At 41.2% G+C, this 19460-nt stretch overlaps 3 protein-coding genes across 3 annotated transcripts; 2 read left to right on the top strand and 1 right to left on the bottom strand.

The window, feature by feature from the left end:
* Window positions 1–6014: 6014 nt before the first annotated feature.
* On the top strand, window positions 6015–10236 carry fgf8b (fibroblast growth factor 8b). The gene is made up of 5 exons (XM_056410130.1): window positions 6015–6643; window positions 6736–6772; window positions 7436–7616; window positions 9103–9209; window positions 9438–10236. Exons 1-5 carry the CDS (start codon window positions 6585–6587, stop codon window positions 9732–9734), a joined length of 681 nt encoding a protein of 226 aa, XP_056266105.1. The 5' UTR covers window positions 6015–6584; the 3' UTR covers window positions 9735–10236.
* Window positions 10237–11907: 1671 nt separating this feature from the next.
* dpcd (deleted in primary ciliary dyskinesia homolog (mouse)) lies at window positions 11908–14193 on the bottom strand. The gene is made up of 6 exons (XM_056410131.1): window positions 14113–14193; window positions 13432–13512; window positions 13220–13344; window positions 12948–13081; window positions 12682–12784; window positions 11908–12264 (listed from the first exon to the last, which is right to left on the bottom strand). The coding sequence occupies exons 1-6, from the start codon at window positions 14174–14176 to the stop codon at window positions 12160–12162; spliced, it is 612 nt and encodes a 203-aa protein (XP_056266106.1). The 5' UTR covers window positions 14177–14193; the 3' UTR covers window positions 11908–12159.
* A 263-nt stretch (window positions 14194–14456) lies between these two features.
* On the top strand, window positions 14457–19370 carry poll (polymerase (DNA directed), lambda). The gene is made up of 9 exons (XM_056409258.1): window positions 14457–14472; window positions 15046–15192; window positions 15372–15669; window positions 15812–15929; window positions 16069–16374; window positions 16565–16738; window positions 17326–17454; window positions 18142–18310; window positions 18411–19370. The coding sequence occupies exons 2-9, from the start codon at window positions 15078–15080 to the stop codon at window positions 18770–18772; spliced, it is 1671 nt and encodes a 556-aa protein (XP_056265233.1). The 5' UTR covers window positions 14457–14472; window positions 15046–15077; the 3' UTR covers window positions 18773–19370.
* Window positions 19371–19460: the final 90 nt, after the last annotated feature.

The raw sequence follows: 19460 nt of genomic DNA, 5'->3' as shown, positions 1-19460 counted from the left end.
GGAAGGAGAAAAGGAGTAAGAGAGAGAGGCATTCGTAGGTATGATTCCCAGAGGACCATTGAATTTCCCTTCTTTCTTCTCTGCGTTTTTCATGGTCCTCTCACTCCCGGGCCTACACAGCTGTTTCAGGTCCGGGGGCTTCTTTCTCCAGAGCCCAGATGAAAGAGCCGCCCTAAGCAGCCCTTCAGGTAGGTCTGTTAAAGCCATTGCTCTGGCTGTCCACTGCACAACACATGAAATATTTTTAAAAAATCCAAAAAAGGCCGAAAGAAAAAGAGGGGGAGGGGTGGGGGGAGCGTAGAAGAAGGGGAAAAGAGGATGATATGAAAACAGGGGTAAAAGAGAAATTCAAAGAAGTGGTATAGAGAAGGAACAGAGGACACGGATGACAGACTGGGAGAAAAATGAAGATGGAGAGATGGAGGAGTGAGAGGGAAACCAGAGAGGAGGATACCTGCCCTCGGCCACCCCAGACCCCCCCCCCCCCCCCCATGATGTCTGCTTTTATTGACTTTGTTAAACCATTTTCAATGCTCCTTCCTATGTGTTTACAAGACAGTAAATCACGCTCCACTCGGGGTGGGGGGTGGGGGGGGGGGGGTTACGGGGTGAAATACGGGGGAAACATCCAAGTTGCTAGAAAGGAAGACCACTTCAGAACAGAGCCAACGACAACTTTGCAGCTTTCGACCTCACTGTCAGCACGCCACACACACACACACACACAACTCCGCAGGGAATTGAAGGGGATGCCACTGTGGGCCCCTTTGTCCTCATCGCTTTCAGTTTCTTCTGTTCTGACGAGAGCAAATGAGCAATTTAAGACTCACCGAATGATGAAGCTGTTGATGAGATTTCTTTCAAATAAGCTTACGTAGAGAAATAGCTAAACAAGAACCGCTACACTCTACAGTGGTTAAAAGCTTCAAGAGCGAGCTTTATTTAAGACCACAAAGTCGTTATGCTACCTCCCCTCAATCCCTTCTTCACGCCGTCGTTTCATCCAGATAAAGACACGTTCAAACTCTCAAACACGAGAAAGTCAAACGTCGTTCGGTGGGCGAAAAAACTAGGACTCGCTTTTACAAATGTTAACACCGTAAGAATGTTCTAAGGCGCCGCCACATACACACTCATGCACATGGCACACGGCACACTTCACCAGATCGTCATCACCATGTGAGTGAACTGCCCCCCGCCCCCATGCCTCCCCCTCGCACCCACTGATTACCTCATTTTAATCCAAAGAAAATTTCTAAGATGACAACAACAAAAAGACTCTCTAGAAGGTAAAGGATAGGCAACGTTTTCTTGACTGCCCTCAATTGAATAATATCTAAATGTACTTTTGGTTTTCCTACAAATATGTTGCAGACAGTCGTGCATATGTACGTTATGTACAAGAACATGTCTACATTACTTTTGTGATGGGATAACAACTTTTATCATCCTCACTTTTTCATAAATCACCCATCATAAAGGGGTTATACATTGTAATTTGTGTTAATTACTGAGTTTTCGCTTTTAATTAAACAATAATCTGCACTTACAGGCGTCAGTAAGTCATTAATAAACATGATAAACCCTCATGTGTGCTGCTATAAATGTTAGTATATCATTAATAAACTAATACATCATCAAGTCTGTTGTTATACTTATGTTGCCTGTTGTTATATGGACATACACCTGGGGGTCAGTAAGGGCCAACAAGCAAATGGTAACCCTAACAGATTCATTCACCCATTAATTAGTCATTATTAAATGACAATAAATCATCAAGTCTGCAGTTATAAAGGTTAATAAAGTATTTATTAACAGGTTAAGGGTCCACTTTTGTGGTAAGTCTACAGCCAAAGTGAATAAGTCTGCTATAAGTTGTAATATGTCTGTAATAAATCTAGTCTGCAGTTGTAAATGCCAATAGGTTGTTAATAAATAAGTGTCCAGATCCAGTGCCATTTTGAAGAAGGTCAGAGGTCAAACGATCCTTTGGAGGAGTGTTCATAATGAACTCAAGCGAGAGCTGGAGGAAAAACTAACGCAGACACAACTTGCAACTAAATATCTATTAATATACAACATAAATAAAAATGAACATTAATAGAGCAATTAATTACAACTTGTAAGTACTCTATTGAGCATAACTTAGTCAGGGTTTCCCATCAGTCACCATTATAAATGTTCATCTCAAAAACAAAAAAAATTCAAGATATATGATGCAAAATAATTGTGTTTTGAAAGTCATTAATCCTCCCGTGTCATCAAGTACCTGTCAGAACACTCCAGCCAGGTCAGGGGGAGTGTGGGGAAGTGGTTACACCGACACTTGATGCGGTTCCCGTTGTTGCAACAGAGAAGCGGTGCGTAATAATTACAACAGGTGATTAAAGAGTTTCTTCTCCTTCTAAAAAAGTCGCTGCGGTTTCGGCGGCGAGGAACACGACCCTGGGAAACGCAACATCCCACATTTTCTTTCCATTCTCATATTCTGTCCGTCTTCCTCACTGGCTCCGATTTTTTTTTCCCTCGTCCTCCATGGTGTCTACCTTTCCATTGGCTCTGCCTTACGCAAGAGTGTGTGTTTTTATGTCTCTCACATTAGCTCAAGAGGAATAATACCTCTCACTGAATGGTAGTCTGCTTCTGGGGCCTTTTCAGACATTCAGTCACTCTCCCTCTAAGAATAACCAATGTGCATCTTTGCCAAAAAAAGTTCCTCTTTTTTTTTTGTTCACAGTGATTGCTGTTTTTGTGCCTCATTCGCTGATACCGGAGGAGCTTTGTATGAGTTAGCAAACTGTGATCCAAATGTGAAAAGCAGCATTGAGAGACTAAAGAGGAAAGACAAAAGGAGTCGGGATCTGAGGCTAAACTTGGACCTGTGTCAACTCTTCTCAAACTCATTAAGACTCCAGCAACTCTGGTCACAGGAGAATCTCAGGAGTGAGACAGCAGACGGTTAGGTATGTTAACAAATTTAAAAAAAGAATAAAAAATGATCATGTTTCAGAAGGGAACCTTTCATGTACAGTCTGGAGAATTTGAGCCAAACCTGTCTGACAGGTCACCTTAAACAAACGGCCATTTATGTTTGCCGAGACGGAATTGTTTCTAAATTGTACATGGCTGTTGTAGATTGCAGTGAAATAATAAAAATAATAAAAAAAGATATATTGGATGCACAGCACTTGGAGCAAATGTTCTCAGTGTAAAGACTGTAATTAAACGGCTGTGTGTGAGAATAACCAGCTATAGGATGTGATGTGTAATCACAGAAATAGTTCCACATTTTGGGAAATGAACTCATTTGCTTCCTGCTGAGCGTTAGATGAAAAGACTCCCGTGTCTGCACACTAAATATGAAGCAGCCAGCCGTTAGCTAGCTTAGCTTAGCATTAAGACTGAACAGCTATCTGGATGTGGAGGTTAAAACATAGGCCGGCTCCTCTAAGGCTCACTGATTAACACGCCATGACTTGTTTCTTTAATCCACAGGTTGAGGTTTTACTCGGGGTGATAACTATTTCTTGGCCGGGTGTATAGCGAGTTCCTGGAGTTACTACGAGGTTGCCCGGCAACGAGTGTAGAGGCTCATTTTGAGTGAGTGGGATCAATCTTCTCATCTAACTCGCAGCATGATGGCAAATACGTGTGTTTTCTGTCAGGAAAGAGATCCGGTGAGAATCAGTTCAGGTCCCCAATGTGAAATGTATGTTTCAGCCCAAGTGGCACATTTTCAACAAAGTTATTCACAAAGTTTAGAAACACGCCTCTTTCATCCGACGGTTAAGAGAAGAACAATAAACACGGATCTTAAAATAATCTTGTATTAACAAACTGTGTTAATCTGCAGGCAGATTTTGTCGGAGGAAAGAAAAAACGGAAAAAACTGAATGTAGATATTATTTCATCATCACACATTAACAGCCATTGCAATAGATCTTCTTTTTTTTTCAAGGCATCACTGACAATGTGGGAAATAAACAACTTTCATAGCGATCAAGACTACAAACAATACGATGCAATGAAATAGTGTTATCGTTTCTGGCATATAACACTCAGTTACCTATTGAAAAAAGGATTGTTGACATATTGAATATTTGATTGGATGGAAACAGGGTATTTATTTGCATATTTGTAATACATGTCACTCGCATTTGCTTCAGAGAATAAAAAGATAAGATACGTTTGAGTTACGTCCAGCAGACTGTTGCAATGTTACAGCTATATATACAAAAACCCACCATCTCTCCAGGTTTCCCATATTCCCAATCAAATTGTCTTCAAATGACTCATGACAGAACTAATCTGTGGGTCCAGACACTCACACCAGCACTTGTGATGAGTCATTGTGTGGTCTTCATAAAAACTCAATCTCTTTAATTATCATGCATGTGGATTTCAGATTTAAAATGTGCGATCCTTGATTCACAGGGGTCAAAATATGAAAGAACAAAGAGCTGAATTGTTCCAGGTGGCAAAATCACTTGTTACAATGTCCCACTGGAACTAATAAGGCAGGTCCATTTTCACCCCCTAAATCTCCTGCATTGGCTGAAATGACTGATTTACGGCTGAGACATTGACCAAATTCACATGATTATATATATAATAAAGCCTACTTTACTCTTGTACAGCTGTGCTGTGCCAAGGGTGCACAAAGTTTCCCATAGTGTTCATACAACACGGGCCTGCAGTTGTGAACACTCACAGGTAACAATTAAAAGTAGTTTTTTGACACATATACTGTAGATAATGACTTATGTGGTTATTTAAAGCGTGTATAGCGGATGCTAAATATGCTGTGTTCAGCTTGGGCTTATACAATTTCACACAATTTGGGAATTGCACCCTAAATGTTTATTTCAGTGACAATAGAGTGGGGTTCAATGTGACATTAATTTCACATTTCAATCCTATTCATAACTAAAGTGTATGCAAATATATTACATATTACATACTCAATGTAGACTAAATGTAACACAGGTGTAACATATTACATCATCTATTATATAAGCTATATTTTTAATTTCGAGAGGGAAAAAAGCTGCTTCCAAATATTTGTTCACAGTCATTTTCTTCTTGATATGATCGATCAAGTTTATGATTATGGTCCTGAAAACCCGATCAGACGAGTGTGTAACAGCCATGTCTCCTTGAAGGGAAACCCTGCCGCTGTAATGTATTACTTTGCTGTCACAATGAATAATTACAATATGATTGCATGATGTAGTGTATGAGGGCATGCTATGAACGTACAGCAGGACCAGGGCCTTGGACACCCTTTTGAAAATCAAACCATGGCTTGTGAAAAGTATATGGAAGAGTGATTGTGAGCGAGAGAGAGAGCATTTGTATCCAAGGCAAAGGCCTTAGATGTTATGTGGAAACCATTCTGTGTCATGTGTTCACATGGAATACATATTACTTACATATGTAGGATGAAAAAGTACATCACGGTATGTCCAGAGGGACCACAAAACAACCTCTAACCTGCAGCCAGGGAATAAGTTAATGTAACTGTAGATTTTCTTCTTAAGTACAAGCCAGGGAATGTTTCCATGTGGACTATTCAGCTTCGAGAAAAACCTTGTGCACTGAGATTTTAAATGGATGAAAATACAGTAATATGACATGTGCATGAATTAGATTGACATGAGTGAGAATAAATGTGTAAAAACAGACGTGCTGATTTTTCTGTGCCCACGAATAAGCTCCTCTCTTCATGACAGACTGTAGTTCATATTCTCATCTTGTTTCGTTGCACATTCAACTCACTGATGGATGTTTCGTGTTTGTGGATTTGTGAGCAAATATAGGTGGAGACAAAGTGTTTAATAAGTATTCAGTTTCAAATGGGCTGCATGCAGCTCCAACGGCCCCGCCTGCTCGCGCAGAGGATATTGACTTTCCCGCAAAGTTAAAGTATTTAAATGTGGAGGGGACACAGATGCTGTACGTGGACTGGAGGCTGCCACAAGAAAATACACGTGTGGGAGGAAGGTTGATGGACGTTTTTTTTCTCTCACTATCTGTGCGTCTCATGGAGCGGCGGCCGTGGCATCACTTCTCAAACTATATACATCAGACCAATAAAGCCGTGGTAATGCTCGTGGGATTCATTCAACTTTAAAAAAAATTATATATATATATATAATTTAATTATTCAATGATCTTCACAGCGCTCGTCTGACCGTTGATGCGTAAATTCCGTGCGTAAAAGTACAAGTACTGACCACTGCTCTGCAGATTGCCAGAGAGGCTTTTTTTCGACTTCAAACGAGAATCAAGAGCTCCATCACTGGGAGAGTGTTGGACACGGAGAGGTTTGATGGAGTTGGTTTGGTGACAGCGACACCGGACTTTCAGTTTGGATTGGCACCGCAGCAACACTTAAATCTCCTGGACTTGTTGTTACTGCGTGGATCCCGTATCTGCGTGGGACCTTGACAGTTTTTGGATCTCTTAATTGTCACGGCTTTCACCGTCTATATGTCACAAGAGGGGCATAAAAGTGAGCTGCAATTCCCAGCAGGAGGAACTTTATTTCCGAGAGCTCCCAGCACCGAATCAGTGGAGTATTCATGAAGCAATATTTGAACTATTACAAGATGAGGCTGAGAACATCGAGGTTAGGCTATCTGTAAGTAAAGAGTGTTAAGATAAAGTTGTGTATCGCATTAAATTTGAGCAACAGGTTAGATGTTCTAATTGTTTTCTCTTCTTTCTCCTCAGGTTACTTCAGTTCGCGGCGCTTTGCTTTTACGCACAGGTAACTCTTATTTTCATTCCAATAAAAAACATAAATGATGCGTAAAGTTCTATAATTAATAGGTAGAATTTAACAGGTATGCAGACGCCGTGCTTAAGCGCCATACAGTTCAGCGTCATATATCTGCAATGGGCTGCAATAACAATGACAACATTTTATTATGAGGGCTATGGCAATTGGCAACAATTCAAACATCTTGAAAAGAGGTAAGCTCCAGCCCAAAAAGTAATTGTTAAAACACATGTGGCTTGAGAACGGCTGAAATGAGGAACAAAAGAAGTCAAGATGGGGTGAAAGATCATCGGTGGTAAAAATAAAATAAAAAGAAGAAAAACCTATGAGAGGGAATTGGCATCCCCGAGGGACCATGAACGCATCTCCAAAAAAGATACTGTCGGCCTGCTTGTACACATAAATGAAAGACAAAACAGCAGGATGTATTATTTATATGTAATGACTGGCATAATGAGCATGTGGTCCATGGGACTTGGCACGTTGACAAATTAAGCTTTAGTCTCATCACAGTTGACTTTTTGACTTTTCTTTTGTTTCAGCATTTCCCGGGTTGTAAAGTTAAAAAATAAACGGAAATTTAAAAACCTGCGACATTAAAAAAAAGTTATTTCAAATTTTGCGACGTGTGTTTTTTCTGCTGTCCCACAGAACACTGTGCAGTCCCCTCCTAATTTCAAGCACCACGTTACTGAGCAGAGCCGCCTGTCGGACCGCACGAGCCGCAGGTTGACCCGCACCTACCAGCTGTACAGCCGCACTAGCGGGAAGCACGTCCAGGTCCTGGCCAACAAGCGGGTCAACGCCAACGGGGACGACGGGGCGGTGCACGGTAGGACACTACGGGACAAGCAACCCATCATAATCACGGAAAACACATTTCAGTGTCTATTTAAATCCAAGCCATGTAGCAATATATCAAAACACTTAATTGATTGAAATATTTCAAATATCGCGAGAATAGAGGCGGGATTAGCTTTTTTTAAATGTCGGCGAGCAAAACTCGTATAGGCTGATTGAGTTTTAAGTATAGGATTACGTATTAAAGTATAGTTTTATTCTAAATAGTGGAGCACACGTACACATGTGTTCATCTATTCAGGGAGATCGCTTTTCATTGTCTTTGAAATGATGAAAAATATTAAATGTTATTGCCAGATCAGTCCTAATGACAGCAAAAGGTCATCCTTTCTTTACACTTCAATGCTTTCAGACCTCGGGAAAAACAATTGAATGGGAAACCTGTTCTTGTTACGAACACAGGAATTGTTTAAATCCAATGGCGCATGGGCGGTGTTGAAAAGCAGTAAAAATAAAATAAAAAATGTTGTTGTTGGCAGCCTGCAGGAAAATGTTAGAGCCAGGAGAAACAGTCTTGTAAACATCAGTAGTGGCATCGGTGTTGCCATCTTTTATGGCCTTATGAAGATGATGTATTAGTTAGTGTGTGTGTGTGTGTGTGTGTACACTGTGACACCTGTTATGATGGACTTCATTGGGATAGTCTTTGCTTCTAGCAGGAAAAACTGCCTTGAATTTAAAGAGAGCAGAAATCCAGTCACCATAGGATTGTGGTGTGCCGCGACATCTTTCCACCACCACCTCCACCTCCACCTCCACCCATCCACCAGCATCCATCCCCTTCTCAATGCCTGCTGGCTGCTTTTTGGAGACACATTTTATGAGGAATTTTCATTGCTTTACAACTCTACATATGACTCAATTTATAAGGAGCGCTGAAGTCAGCATCTTCACTTTATACCTTTTCCTCTCCTGTGTGCTCTTTTGTCTCTGTAATTTCTCGGCCTATACACCCACACCCACACCCACACATAGAGGGAGAGAGAGTCGCTCATGCACACATTGGCTACACATCCTAAGTGGGTGTCACTCTTGTAACCTGGCCCAAATCTGACCGCCGCTCTGTGCTTGTGGCCGTGTCCCCGGCCGCGGGATTCTCACTCTCCTTCATCCCCCATCTGAGCTGCATCAAAACATTTAAAAGACATTCAACAACAATCGTGCCGTGCAACAACAAAAAAACACTATCATTTGGTGCCACTTTGGATGTCTCGCGTCGTCAACTAACTAGACCGTAAAATGGTTAAGAGTGAATTTATAAGTCATCTCCATGATTCTGGGTCGCTGCTCAATTTAATGACATTTAACGATGACATGATGTAATTCAACTTTATTACAGTCTGCGCCATAAGAGAGTATTTGTCTCACACACTGTAACATAATGATCTGCATGCCTGCACCCAGTCAGAACTGTGTCATCTCATTATTTGTGATCCGTTTTTTGTTTTCGCGTGCAGCTAAACTGGAGGTGGAGACGGACTCCTTTGGAAGTCGTGTTCGCATCAAAGGGGTGAAGACGGGATACTACATATGCATGAACAAAAAGGGGAAGCTCATCGGCAAGGTAATGTGGAATCCACAGTGTTGAGGTGTGATTGTTCATCTAGATGTGCAGTTTTTTTTTTAAAGCGACAACGTATTTAGACGCAATCAAAGCCAGAACAAATGAGATTTTCTTTTTGTATTCCTCTGAGCCTCCTTCTCGAGGTTTCAAAGGGTATTTGACTGGAAATCGCCCAACACATACCTCAACTTCTCCCCCCCCCCCCTCCCCCCTTTCCTCTTTTCCCAGCGGAAAGGACGAGGCAAAGACTGCATCTTCACCGAGATCGTTCTGGAAAACAACTACACCGCGCTGCAGAACGCCAAGTACGGCGGCTGGTACATGGCTTTCACACGCAAGGGCCGTCCGAGGAAGGCCTCCAAGACTAAGCAGCACCAGAGGGAGGCCCACTTCATGAAGCGTCTACCCAGGGGGCACTTGCTGAGCGAGAGGAGACCGTTTGATGTCCTTCCTCTCCGTGTCCCCACGCACCCTTTGAGCAAGCGGACTAAACATTCCCATCACCAGCGCTCGGGGGGCCGCTAAGCACTGGAAACCACTGAGGGAGAACTGTTGACGAACCAGCACAGAAGAACCACTACAAGGGTGTTGGGGTGTGGGGGGGGGGGATGGGGGGGATGGGGAAAAGCAAGCGCTCTCAGAGAAATTAACTTTTACAGTCAAGTGCCCATACACGTTTTGCCTCATTTGTGTGTAATTATTTGTACTGGATTGTAATGTAACCATTGATTATCTAATCTGCTAGTTATTTCCAATTCAGACAAATTGTATAGGCTCAGCAACAAAGAATGTTTAAAATAGAAACGAGTACGATGGAGCTAGACACGGCAGCTATCTGTGGATTTTCTTGTGGTTGCAGCATCTGAGTCTCAGTTGACACGCGATCCCGCCTTTAGGAAGGCCGTCCTGGAGAATTTGTAACCGTTTTTCTTTTTCTTTTCTACATATATATATTTTTACTGTAAAAATGTAAATGAATGATGGAAATATTTATTGTAGAGTGTATATTAAAACCACTAAAGAATCAGTTCACGAGCTGCAAGGCTTTTTTTTCTTTTCTTGTGTGGTTGTTTTGGGACGGAAAAGCTAAAGCATACATTGTTGGTTGCCCCCCAAAACTGTTTTTTTCTTCTTCTCCAAGCTGGAGACCCAGATAACTGAGGGGCAATATCTGTGACAGGCTGCTGAATTCAATGTGCTCAGCAAGTGAGACTTGGGCCTGAATGGCCCGAGCTATGCATTAAAAGCGATGAGGTCAGCCCACCATTTTGGCCCAAACAAAGGTTACCACCATGTAGTTGCATTTCTCACGATCGCACACCGTAACCCTCTGATCAAATGGGCCCTTTGTGAAACCTCATATAAAAGGGCATGTTATACAATAGTGGGTTCGAATAATAACACGAGGAGGGGTCAGTTATCAAAAAGAAGCCAGTCACACAGGGAGGGGTAAGGGGAGTTTTGCGGAGAGAGGGGAGTTGAAGGGTTGCAGCAGGAAGAAGAAAAAAGCATCGGGGTCCTGTGTGGCAAAATGTGGCATCGGCTGAAAGAGGGGGAATGGCTGGGAAGAGGCATTCGCGAATGAAAGGGAGGCAGAAAAGAAACCCTCTTCCCAGAAGCAGTTGAGCATGACCATCAGAGGCCAAACGACAGGGGAGGAAGAAGACCCCGAACAGAGGGACTCGGCTTGCTCTCACAGGGCATGAGCTGGATGACCAATTTGTTAATTTGGTGTTTTGCTGTTGCGTTTTTTGTTTTGTTTTGACATCAGCTCGAGCTTTTGCACATGCAAACTGTAAAGCATTCAACTATACTGTCCCGGGACAGAGGGTGTTGTACACAGAGAGTTCACATTGTAAAACCCTCTGAGGCACATTTGGATTTTGAGCGAGACAAAATAAATGTAACAACAAAAATGAAGGCTTCAGAATGAATGCTAGGTATAATTAGGGCATCGGCTCAGCAGAACAGGCCATCGGCATACTTATTACAAGATGTATTGAAGTGGTATTAATCCATCTCTTTTGGATGAATGCATTTTTTGTTCAAACGTTTAACCAAAAAGTCCTTCGTGAGAATTTGCAAAAAAACAGGACATGCCGGTTCAAAAAGTTTTCTTGTTGTTTCCATCTGGAGGAAGACAAAGCACAATAGTGACAGAGACCTGTGGTTGTGTCTCTAGTTGTTGTCTGGGTTTGGACACGTAGTAAATAAAAATGCAAGAAGTCACACAGAGTCAGAATGTCCTTTTGTTGTAAAGGAAAACAGTAACGCTAGCTTGCTCGCTGACCAGAGTTTCAGTAATGGCTTTCAGGGTGGCCTGCTACATGCAAGGAACATGAGGGTATTCAGTTAACACAAATGGGATGTGCTCGTAGCAGTGACCCTGGAACCAACAGGGATGAGGCATTGTGTGTTTTGAGTGTTTTACAAGGACATCAATGAAAAGTAGGGTGGTAAGTTATGTGACCCCCCCATCAAAATTGCTCCCCAGTAGGTTTGGTAACAAGAAGCAAAATACTTTTGTGATACAATTAAACTTTTGTTTAATGTAAATAATCAAATGTGTATACTATTATGTTAATATAATGTTTTTAGTTTTGTGTTTTATAATTATTTTTATTAATGCTCTGATGTGCACCGCTGCTGTGATTTTTGAAATGTCCCCACTGTGGGACGAATAAAGGTATATATCATATCATATTATAAAAGATTTAATTTGGGGAAAAAACACATGGATCAGCTACAAAGTGTTTCAATCAGGTTGTGAGACTTTAAAAAACACATTATATTTCACTGAATATGTCTGTTTTAGATTAATTGTATATAAATGGCAGGAGAAATTAAAACACTAACCGCACTAAAAAATGAACCTGAATTAAAACAAGACAATAAGACGGGATAAACCATTGAAAAGGCACTTTTTAAAGACAACGCAGTATTATCCTCTTCACTGGGTTTTGCAGTCAGCATCCCCTTCGCCGGTCCCCTTCAGTTTCTTCAGCTCCTTCAGTAGCTCCTGTTCAAGGGTTAAGATCTCTTTGGGTTTCTTGTACTGAGAGAGAAGAAAAATAATTACTTCAACATTCTCCTGCAAATCCCTCATGGTAATCCTGTTGAAACGAGCATGCAGTGTATATATAAAGCAATTATCACAAAAAGAGCAATTGTTGTCGGCATAATAGTAGGACTGAGTGACAGGTGCACAGAGGTATAGCTTTAGTATACAAATTAAATAAATAAACAAATGTATCGAATCCTTGTGATTTGCACAACATGCTTTAATAGTCAGGATTTTTTAATTTTTTTCAGATACTTTTCATACACTTTTGGTCCCTGCACTCAATGTTTTAGGTTTCGGACACAAATCTAAGTATCACCCTATAATGCTTGGGTCTTTATATTAAAGCATTAGGCAACATAACATTAGTGGTATAGATTCATTTATTTCTCAATGTTGTGTAGGACTTACGTTGACAATTAAAGTGTTGTTGGCGTGAGTGAGGCTGAGGGCGGAGTTGTCCAATGGCAGCTGATTGCGGTCTAAATCAGCAATACTGAACTTCTTATAATACCTGGGAGGACATGGAAAGGGTGTCATATGGTTATCACACTATACGGTATATAGACAAATGTATTGTAAACAGCGCCATCTATAGGGAGGACACGAGGATTACATGCAACAAGAGTGCAGCAGGAATGAAAAGATGGAACCCCACTGTCTTCCTGCATATTTACTTTTTGTTTGAGGTTTTTATGATGATGCTTCTGTCAGATGGCTCCACAAAGACACTAAAGACATCTTTGGGGTAGGGAAGGTTGCGAACTCTCCACTGGAAGCTGGTCTTTGTGTCTTTACGCAAGAACACAGGCTGTGGAGACAAGAAACATTCAAATCCATTTAACATTTTCTTTAAAGTGAACTAAAACAAACAAAGATGCACATTCGAAAATGTATGAATAAATCAACGGTACTTCTGAAGTCATAGACACCATAAAATAAAACCCACATTGGAGCAGTTCTCCTTGATCACCTCCGAATCCGAATAAGTGACAGGGCCTGCAGGTGGCTCCCCGACCTCTACCTGCCAGTCGCCCTGAGCTCCAAGTGTGCTTTTATGACGCCACTTTCTAACTGAAAAGTACAAAACCATCTAATAAGATACATAAATGTGTAACCCTAAAATCCAGAACACCAGCAACGACAAGACCTGTTGCTTACCAATGAGCTCATCTGTTTTCAAGTCATACTCCTCCGTCATCTCTTTTCCATCTGTGAAGAGGAAGTGGATCTTCCTTTTATCTGGATGTGGAATTTGAAAATAGTTTTTCATACAACCAAAAAACAACAACAGCATACTATATTGTAATTGCACATGTAATGCTACCAACATAGACACGTGTCCCCTTCTTAGAATAGTAAGTCATATCTTAACTGTGTCTTTCATTTAATAAACTACAGGATTAATGCATTTTGGTTGAATTAAAAACTGCTGTAGTTGCTCTAAATGGAAACAAGCAAGGATGGATAACGGTCTGATTCAGGCAGGTAAACCACATTTTTGATGAGCGAGATCTCACGAGATATTATTAGATTATTAATTAGTCCGTGAACCCAACGAGCAGCGAGTCACATTGTGAATTAATTACCTCTTTTTTTAGGTCGCAACTTCTCGCGACAGGGTGTTGACACATTAACAAAAAGTATTTTATAGTTTTGTCGTCTATTTATTTTCAACATATGATGTGTAACGTAAATTGTGCCACCTGCGTGTTGCCTCGTGAGATTAGCTAGCTGTAAAGCTAGCGGTCTGAGTGAATGAACATGAGTAACTTCAGGTAAAACGACACTATCGTTAACTTTATTTGAATAACTTGCTTTTCTTCTCTGTACGCTACTCACCATCGTGTATAAAAGCTGTTTTCTTTGATGATTTTAGGATCTCAACCCAACTCTCCACCTCCATGTTTCCGAAGACGTTTGAGTTGCACAGGGTCACTTCCGGACTCAACCCGTAACCACAGCAACCGAGATTAATACATTAAATAAATAGAAATAAACATTTATAGAATTAATCAAACTATTAATCGTAAAAGTTACTATAAGATAAGAATATACAAAAAGTGTAATATGTAGATGTTTGGAGTATGATTTAAACACATTTACGAAATTAAACCCAATTGACCCGGAAGTAAAACATTGCATTGAGTGTTTTCTGTTCTCACTTCCTGTTTCTGCTCGTATGGTTCCATCTGTGCTGGGGTAAGAGCAACAAACACAACAGCTTAAAGAGGACTTGGCGTCAAATAAACAATTATGTGTGGATACTTTCGAATTAATTGATTAATTGAAAATGCAAGCTGTCCAAAATACTGACCGTTTGCCGTTCAGCACGTTAGCACAGGCAAACACGTTACTCAGATATCACAGACGTTGCGCCATCAGCGAGCTAACTATATATCTGCATACGAGCCGAGTCCTCTGTCTGCATACACGTGTGCGTTTATTGCTGATACTTGAGTTCATATAGATGATAATACTTTCATGCTTTTAATGGTTAATATTTTGGATACAAGACCTTTTTACAGTGTTATATTGCTACTGTCAAATGGTACGACAGAATTCAAATGATAAAAAGCAAACAATTAAAGATTGAATACATACATTCAGTCATATTAAAACAGTGTAAACTTACTACATACTCAGACATTGTTTTAATTCATACATGTGTGTGCACAATTGGTAATACACGGCATATCTTCCAGATTTGTGTTTTGTTCTTCTTCTTTTTACAAAGTTTAATACAACTCAATAATTTTGCTTTCTACGTCACAGAAGGCCACTGGCGCCGCCCTTCAAGAAACAAGATGGAGCATCGTCATGGGATTGTGAAAGCTTTTCCCAAAGTCAAGCGAGCCAGAGTGTTACAAGGAAAGGATGCACCCCCAGTAAAGAAGAGACTTGAAGAATGTGATACCACAGGTTGTTACTGTGTCTGTGTGTGTGTGTGTCTCAGTGTGTGTGTGTGTGTGTGTGTGTGTGTGTGTGTGTGTGTGTGTGTGTGTGTGTGTGTGTGTGTGTGTGTGTGTGTGTGTGTGTGTGTGTGTGTGTCTCAGTGTGTGAGTATGTGAGTGAGTGAGTGACTATTTTCTTATTCCCAGGAACCACTTTTGATGGTGTCTCAGTGTACATCCTGCCTGCTGGAATAGGAAATGCCAGATGCCAGATCTTTCAAAGACAAATTCAGCAGAATGGAGGACAGACGGAGAGTTCACTGTGTGCCAGTGTCACTCATGTTGTTGTGGACGACAACATGGACAGTGATAGGGCACTACGCTTACTGAAAGTGGATTGTATGCCCCCTGGAGTCCAACTAGTGAAATGCATTTGGTTGAGCTCGTGCATCAGTGAGAAACAACTGCTGGATGTTGACAGCTACAGCCTTCTTCTCCCCAAGAGGTAAATTACCTAATACTGTTTTAGAATGCTAACTTGTATCTGTATCTCATGATAATTCCGGTTTATCAAACGTACAAATAAATGTTAGAACATTTGACAAGTCATCAGTTTGATAACATCTTTTGATGTCCTCCCCACTTAGAGAATCTGAAACACTACATGAAAATATGAAAGAAGAGCTGCTGAATATCAAGCCCGCTGATGGAACTATTGCAGAGCCAGTGTTGGATCAGACTGAGCAAGAGAAGACCAAAGACATGGTAGGTTTCCAAGTCGTGTGTACAGGTTTTGCAAGATTTCCGTCGGTAATCCTTTTCTACAAAAAGGGACAAAAGCTTGACCTTGAACACATAAAAACAACTATTGTGCTATGTAGTTTAAATTACAATCCATTCTCAGACAGTTCCAGAAGACGGGGTTTCACAAAGCGACCTGGAAGCTCTCATCACTGGCCAGCACCCCAAAGAGGAAACTCCTGACCTCGACCCGAGTCCAGACGCCGCTGCTCAGAAGGGGGTCTCAGGGAATTGGGTCTGTGCCCAGTCCTCTCAGTCGAAAAATAATAACTTCAACAAAAACATCACAGACAAACTAGAAGTGCTGGCCAAGGCCTACACACACCAAGGGGACAGGTGGCGGGCGCTGGGCTATTCCAAGGCTGTCAACGCACTGAAGAGTTACCACAAGCCTATTACATCATATCAGGTAACCTAATGCAGTTGCTTTTAATATCATGTTGTTTGTAGTGTCCGTAATCTGTATAGTTGTTAGATATACTGTAGGGAGTACTTTTTATTGGATGACAGGCAAGTAGACAGATTGTTAAAAAAAACCGTACATGGATTATTTTGCATATTTTCATTTTTTAATCTGAAGTTGTTTTCATCTGTTTTAGGAGGCTTGTCAGATCCCAGGAATTGGTAAACGCATAGCCGACAAAATTGACGAGATCATGGAGAGCGGTCACCTGCGGAAACTCGACCACCTCGGGGAGGCTGTGCCAGTATTGGAGCTTTTCATTAACATCTGGGGTGCAGGAACTAAAACTGCACAGCAGTGGTACCAGCAGGTAAGAGAGACACACACACACACACACACACACACACACAATCACAATCAAAATACCACAGGAATATTCTTGAATTTAATGTGAAGTTGGCACTTCAACACTGTGACAAGATAACCGTAAGTGTCAGATAATACGAAAGAAAGACAGTCCTGATTACAACTCTGGATTATGACCTTACTAATATTTAGGCCATGGCTTTATAGTACCAATATTATCTTTATTGAGAGCGTTTTGAGATAAAAATGTCCCTTAAAGCTGTGGGCAATAACATTGGATCTAGATAAAGGGGTGACTGTGGGTCAGTGGTTACCAGGTCTGTCTTTTAATCAGGGGGTTGGCGATTCAATCCCCGACCTAAACCATCTGTCGTTGAGCAAGACACGTAACCCTGAATTGTTCTCTGTAGCTGTGTCTACGGTGTGTGAATGTAACATGATTGTAAGTCGCTTTGGATAAAAGCGTCAGCTATAACATGTAATGTAATAAAGTTGATAACTATGGCCAGAATGACACAGGAGGCAAAGGTATAATATATACAACATACTGTTATCTTTGAAGATTTCTTAAAAATGCTATTTGTCTTTCAGGGGTTCCGCACATTGGAGGACATCCGCACAAAAGCCAACCTGAGTAACACTCAGAAAATAGGACTCAAACACTACGACGACCTTTTAGACCGCATGCCCAGAGAAGAAGCAGCAGCCATCGAGAAAGTGGTAATGCATTTCTCATTTGTTGCAATATCTTCATGTATCATGTCTGTGATGACGACTGAAATCTGTGTGCATTACTTTCGATACTATATATTTATATATATAACAATGTGTTTATTCAAGCGCATACATCTGAGATATCTCTGAAAACGATTCTCCCGTTTTAACCCTCAGTAATTTGGCAAAAGAAGCAAAAGTTTGTGTCAACTTTCCGTGACTGCTCGATAATGGTGAAACCAGACTGTTCTCACAAAGTGGAGTATCCCAAAGGGGAATACTAACTCTTGGAACTTAAAAAAAAAAAGTAGCTGCTGCATCTTAAGTTAGCCAGATACCTGTTCACTCCAGAGCGTTGAGTACAACACTCCTTGTTTTCATATTGTATTACCTGGATTTTCTTTTTCCTTCAAAGCTGCCAGACAGAGAGTGCACATTAGATAGATGACTAAAGCATGTGTCCTGCCTCAAGCTTGTCAGAGTAAGTAGGTGATGCTTTAGCACGCCTACCTCCCAGTGTTTGGCTGGAAACGGGTACAAGCTTACTTGTTTGCCAGTAGCACCGTAAAGACAAAGGAAAATACAAAGTAAACACTGCTTTTCTATTATGGATAGATGCCAAATATTTAAAAAAAACCTTTATAGCGCGAGGATAGATGATCGCCTATATTTCATATCTTTTTTTGTGTGCAGCTGAAGAATGCCGCCCAGGCCGTAGACCCAGGCCTGGTGGCGATGGCCTGTGGCTCCTATCGTCGGGGAAAGGCCACATGTGGAGATGTTGACATCCTGGTATCTCATCCTGATGGCAAGTCCCACAAGGGGGTGTTCAGTAAATTGTTAAAGAGCCTCCATGACAGCGGTAAACTCCATCTCCTTGAGCAGCTCTTATTCGTACCCTTTTGGTTTTCCTGAACAGAAACCTAAATCTTTTTTTTCTTCTTTTTTCGTTTATTTCTCAGGGTTCTTGACAGACGACCTGGTGAGCCACGAAGATAACGGCAACCAGAAGAAATACATGGGCGTGTGCCGTTTGCCAGGACCCGGCCACCGCCATCGCAGGCTGGACGTCATCGTGGTGCCCTACGACGAGTTTGCCTGCGCTCTCTTGTATTTCACCGGATCGGCACACTTCAACCGCTCGATGAGAGCGCTGGCAAAGACGAAACAAATGAGCTTATCGGAGCACTCGTTGAATAAAGATGTGGTGCGTCGGGGTAGCTTGAAGGTGAATAGCGGCACTCCATTCACTACACCGACAGAGAAGGATGTGTTTAGTCTCATAGGCATACCGTACAGACAGCCTCCTGAGAGGGACTGGTGAGCATTTTACAATCACCAAACCGATCCCAATATCGGGTTTTAAAGAAAATCATATGATTATGAATGATGACAATGCAAAGTGCAATTATGCAATTAACAGACACTTTTATGGATGTTTTACTGCTCTACAAATCATGCAGGAGCCTTGGTTTACTTGAATGCTGATTTTATTCTACATATTAAATGCCTGGGTTCACTCAAATACAAAACAATTTATGTTGTCCCATATTGTTTAGATGTCCACCTCTAAAACTCCGGCTGCCACACTGATACAATTAATTTAGTTGTAGGCTCTAGACCATTTAAACATTTTAATTTTAATTTGGTAGTGACAGTATCCTCAGCCGAAGGTCGTCGGAGAACCCACAAATTCTCTGCTATTAGGTTTGACGAATTACAATAATATAAAAACCTGGCAGCAAAGGTTTTAAAGCCAATTATCTAAAACAAACTGGTGGACTAACCACATAAAAGTGGAAGAATATGTGATATTGCAAGTTGAGTGAACTGGGCTTTTTAAAGACATTTTAATATAGCAGATGCCTAAACCTGTATATTTTATAAAAGATGAGTAATGGCAATAAACAATATCAAAGGGTGATATCAGATCTCTTACTTTTATTAACACGTTAGTTTACTTTTCTCTGTCTGAAAATGAGAAGATGATTATATTTGCATGTTCTCCCGAT

Source organism: Pseudoliparis swirei, chromosome 24 (genome assembly GCF_029220125.1).
Source record: "Pseudoliparis swirei isolate HS2019 ecotype Mariana Trench chromosome 24, NWPU_hadal_v1, whole genome shotgun sequence".
Lineage (NCBI taxonomy): Eukaryota > Metazoa > Chordata > Actinopteri > Perciformes > Liparidae > Pseudoliparis > Pseudoliparis swirei.
This window is presented reverse-complemented; position numbering and strand designations above follow the sequence as displayed.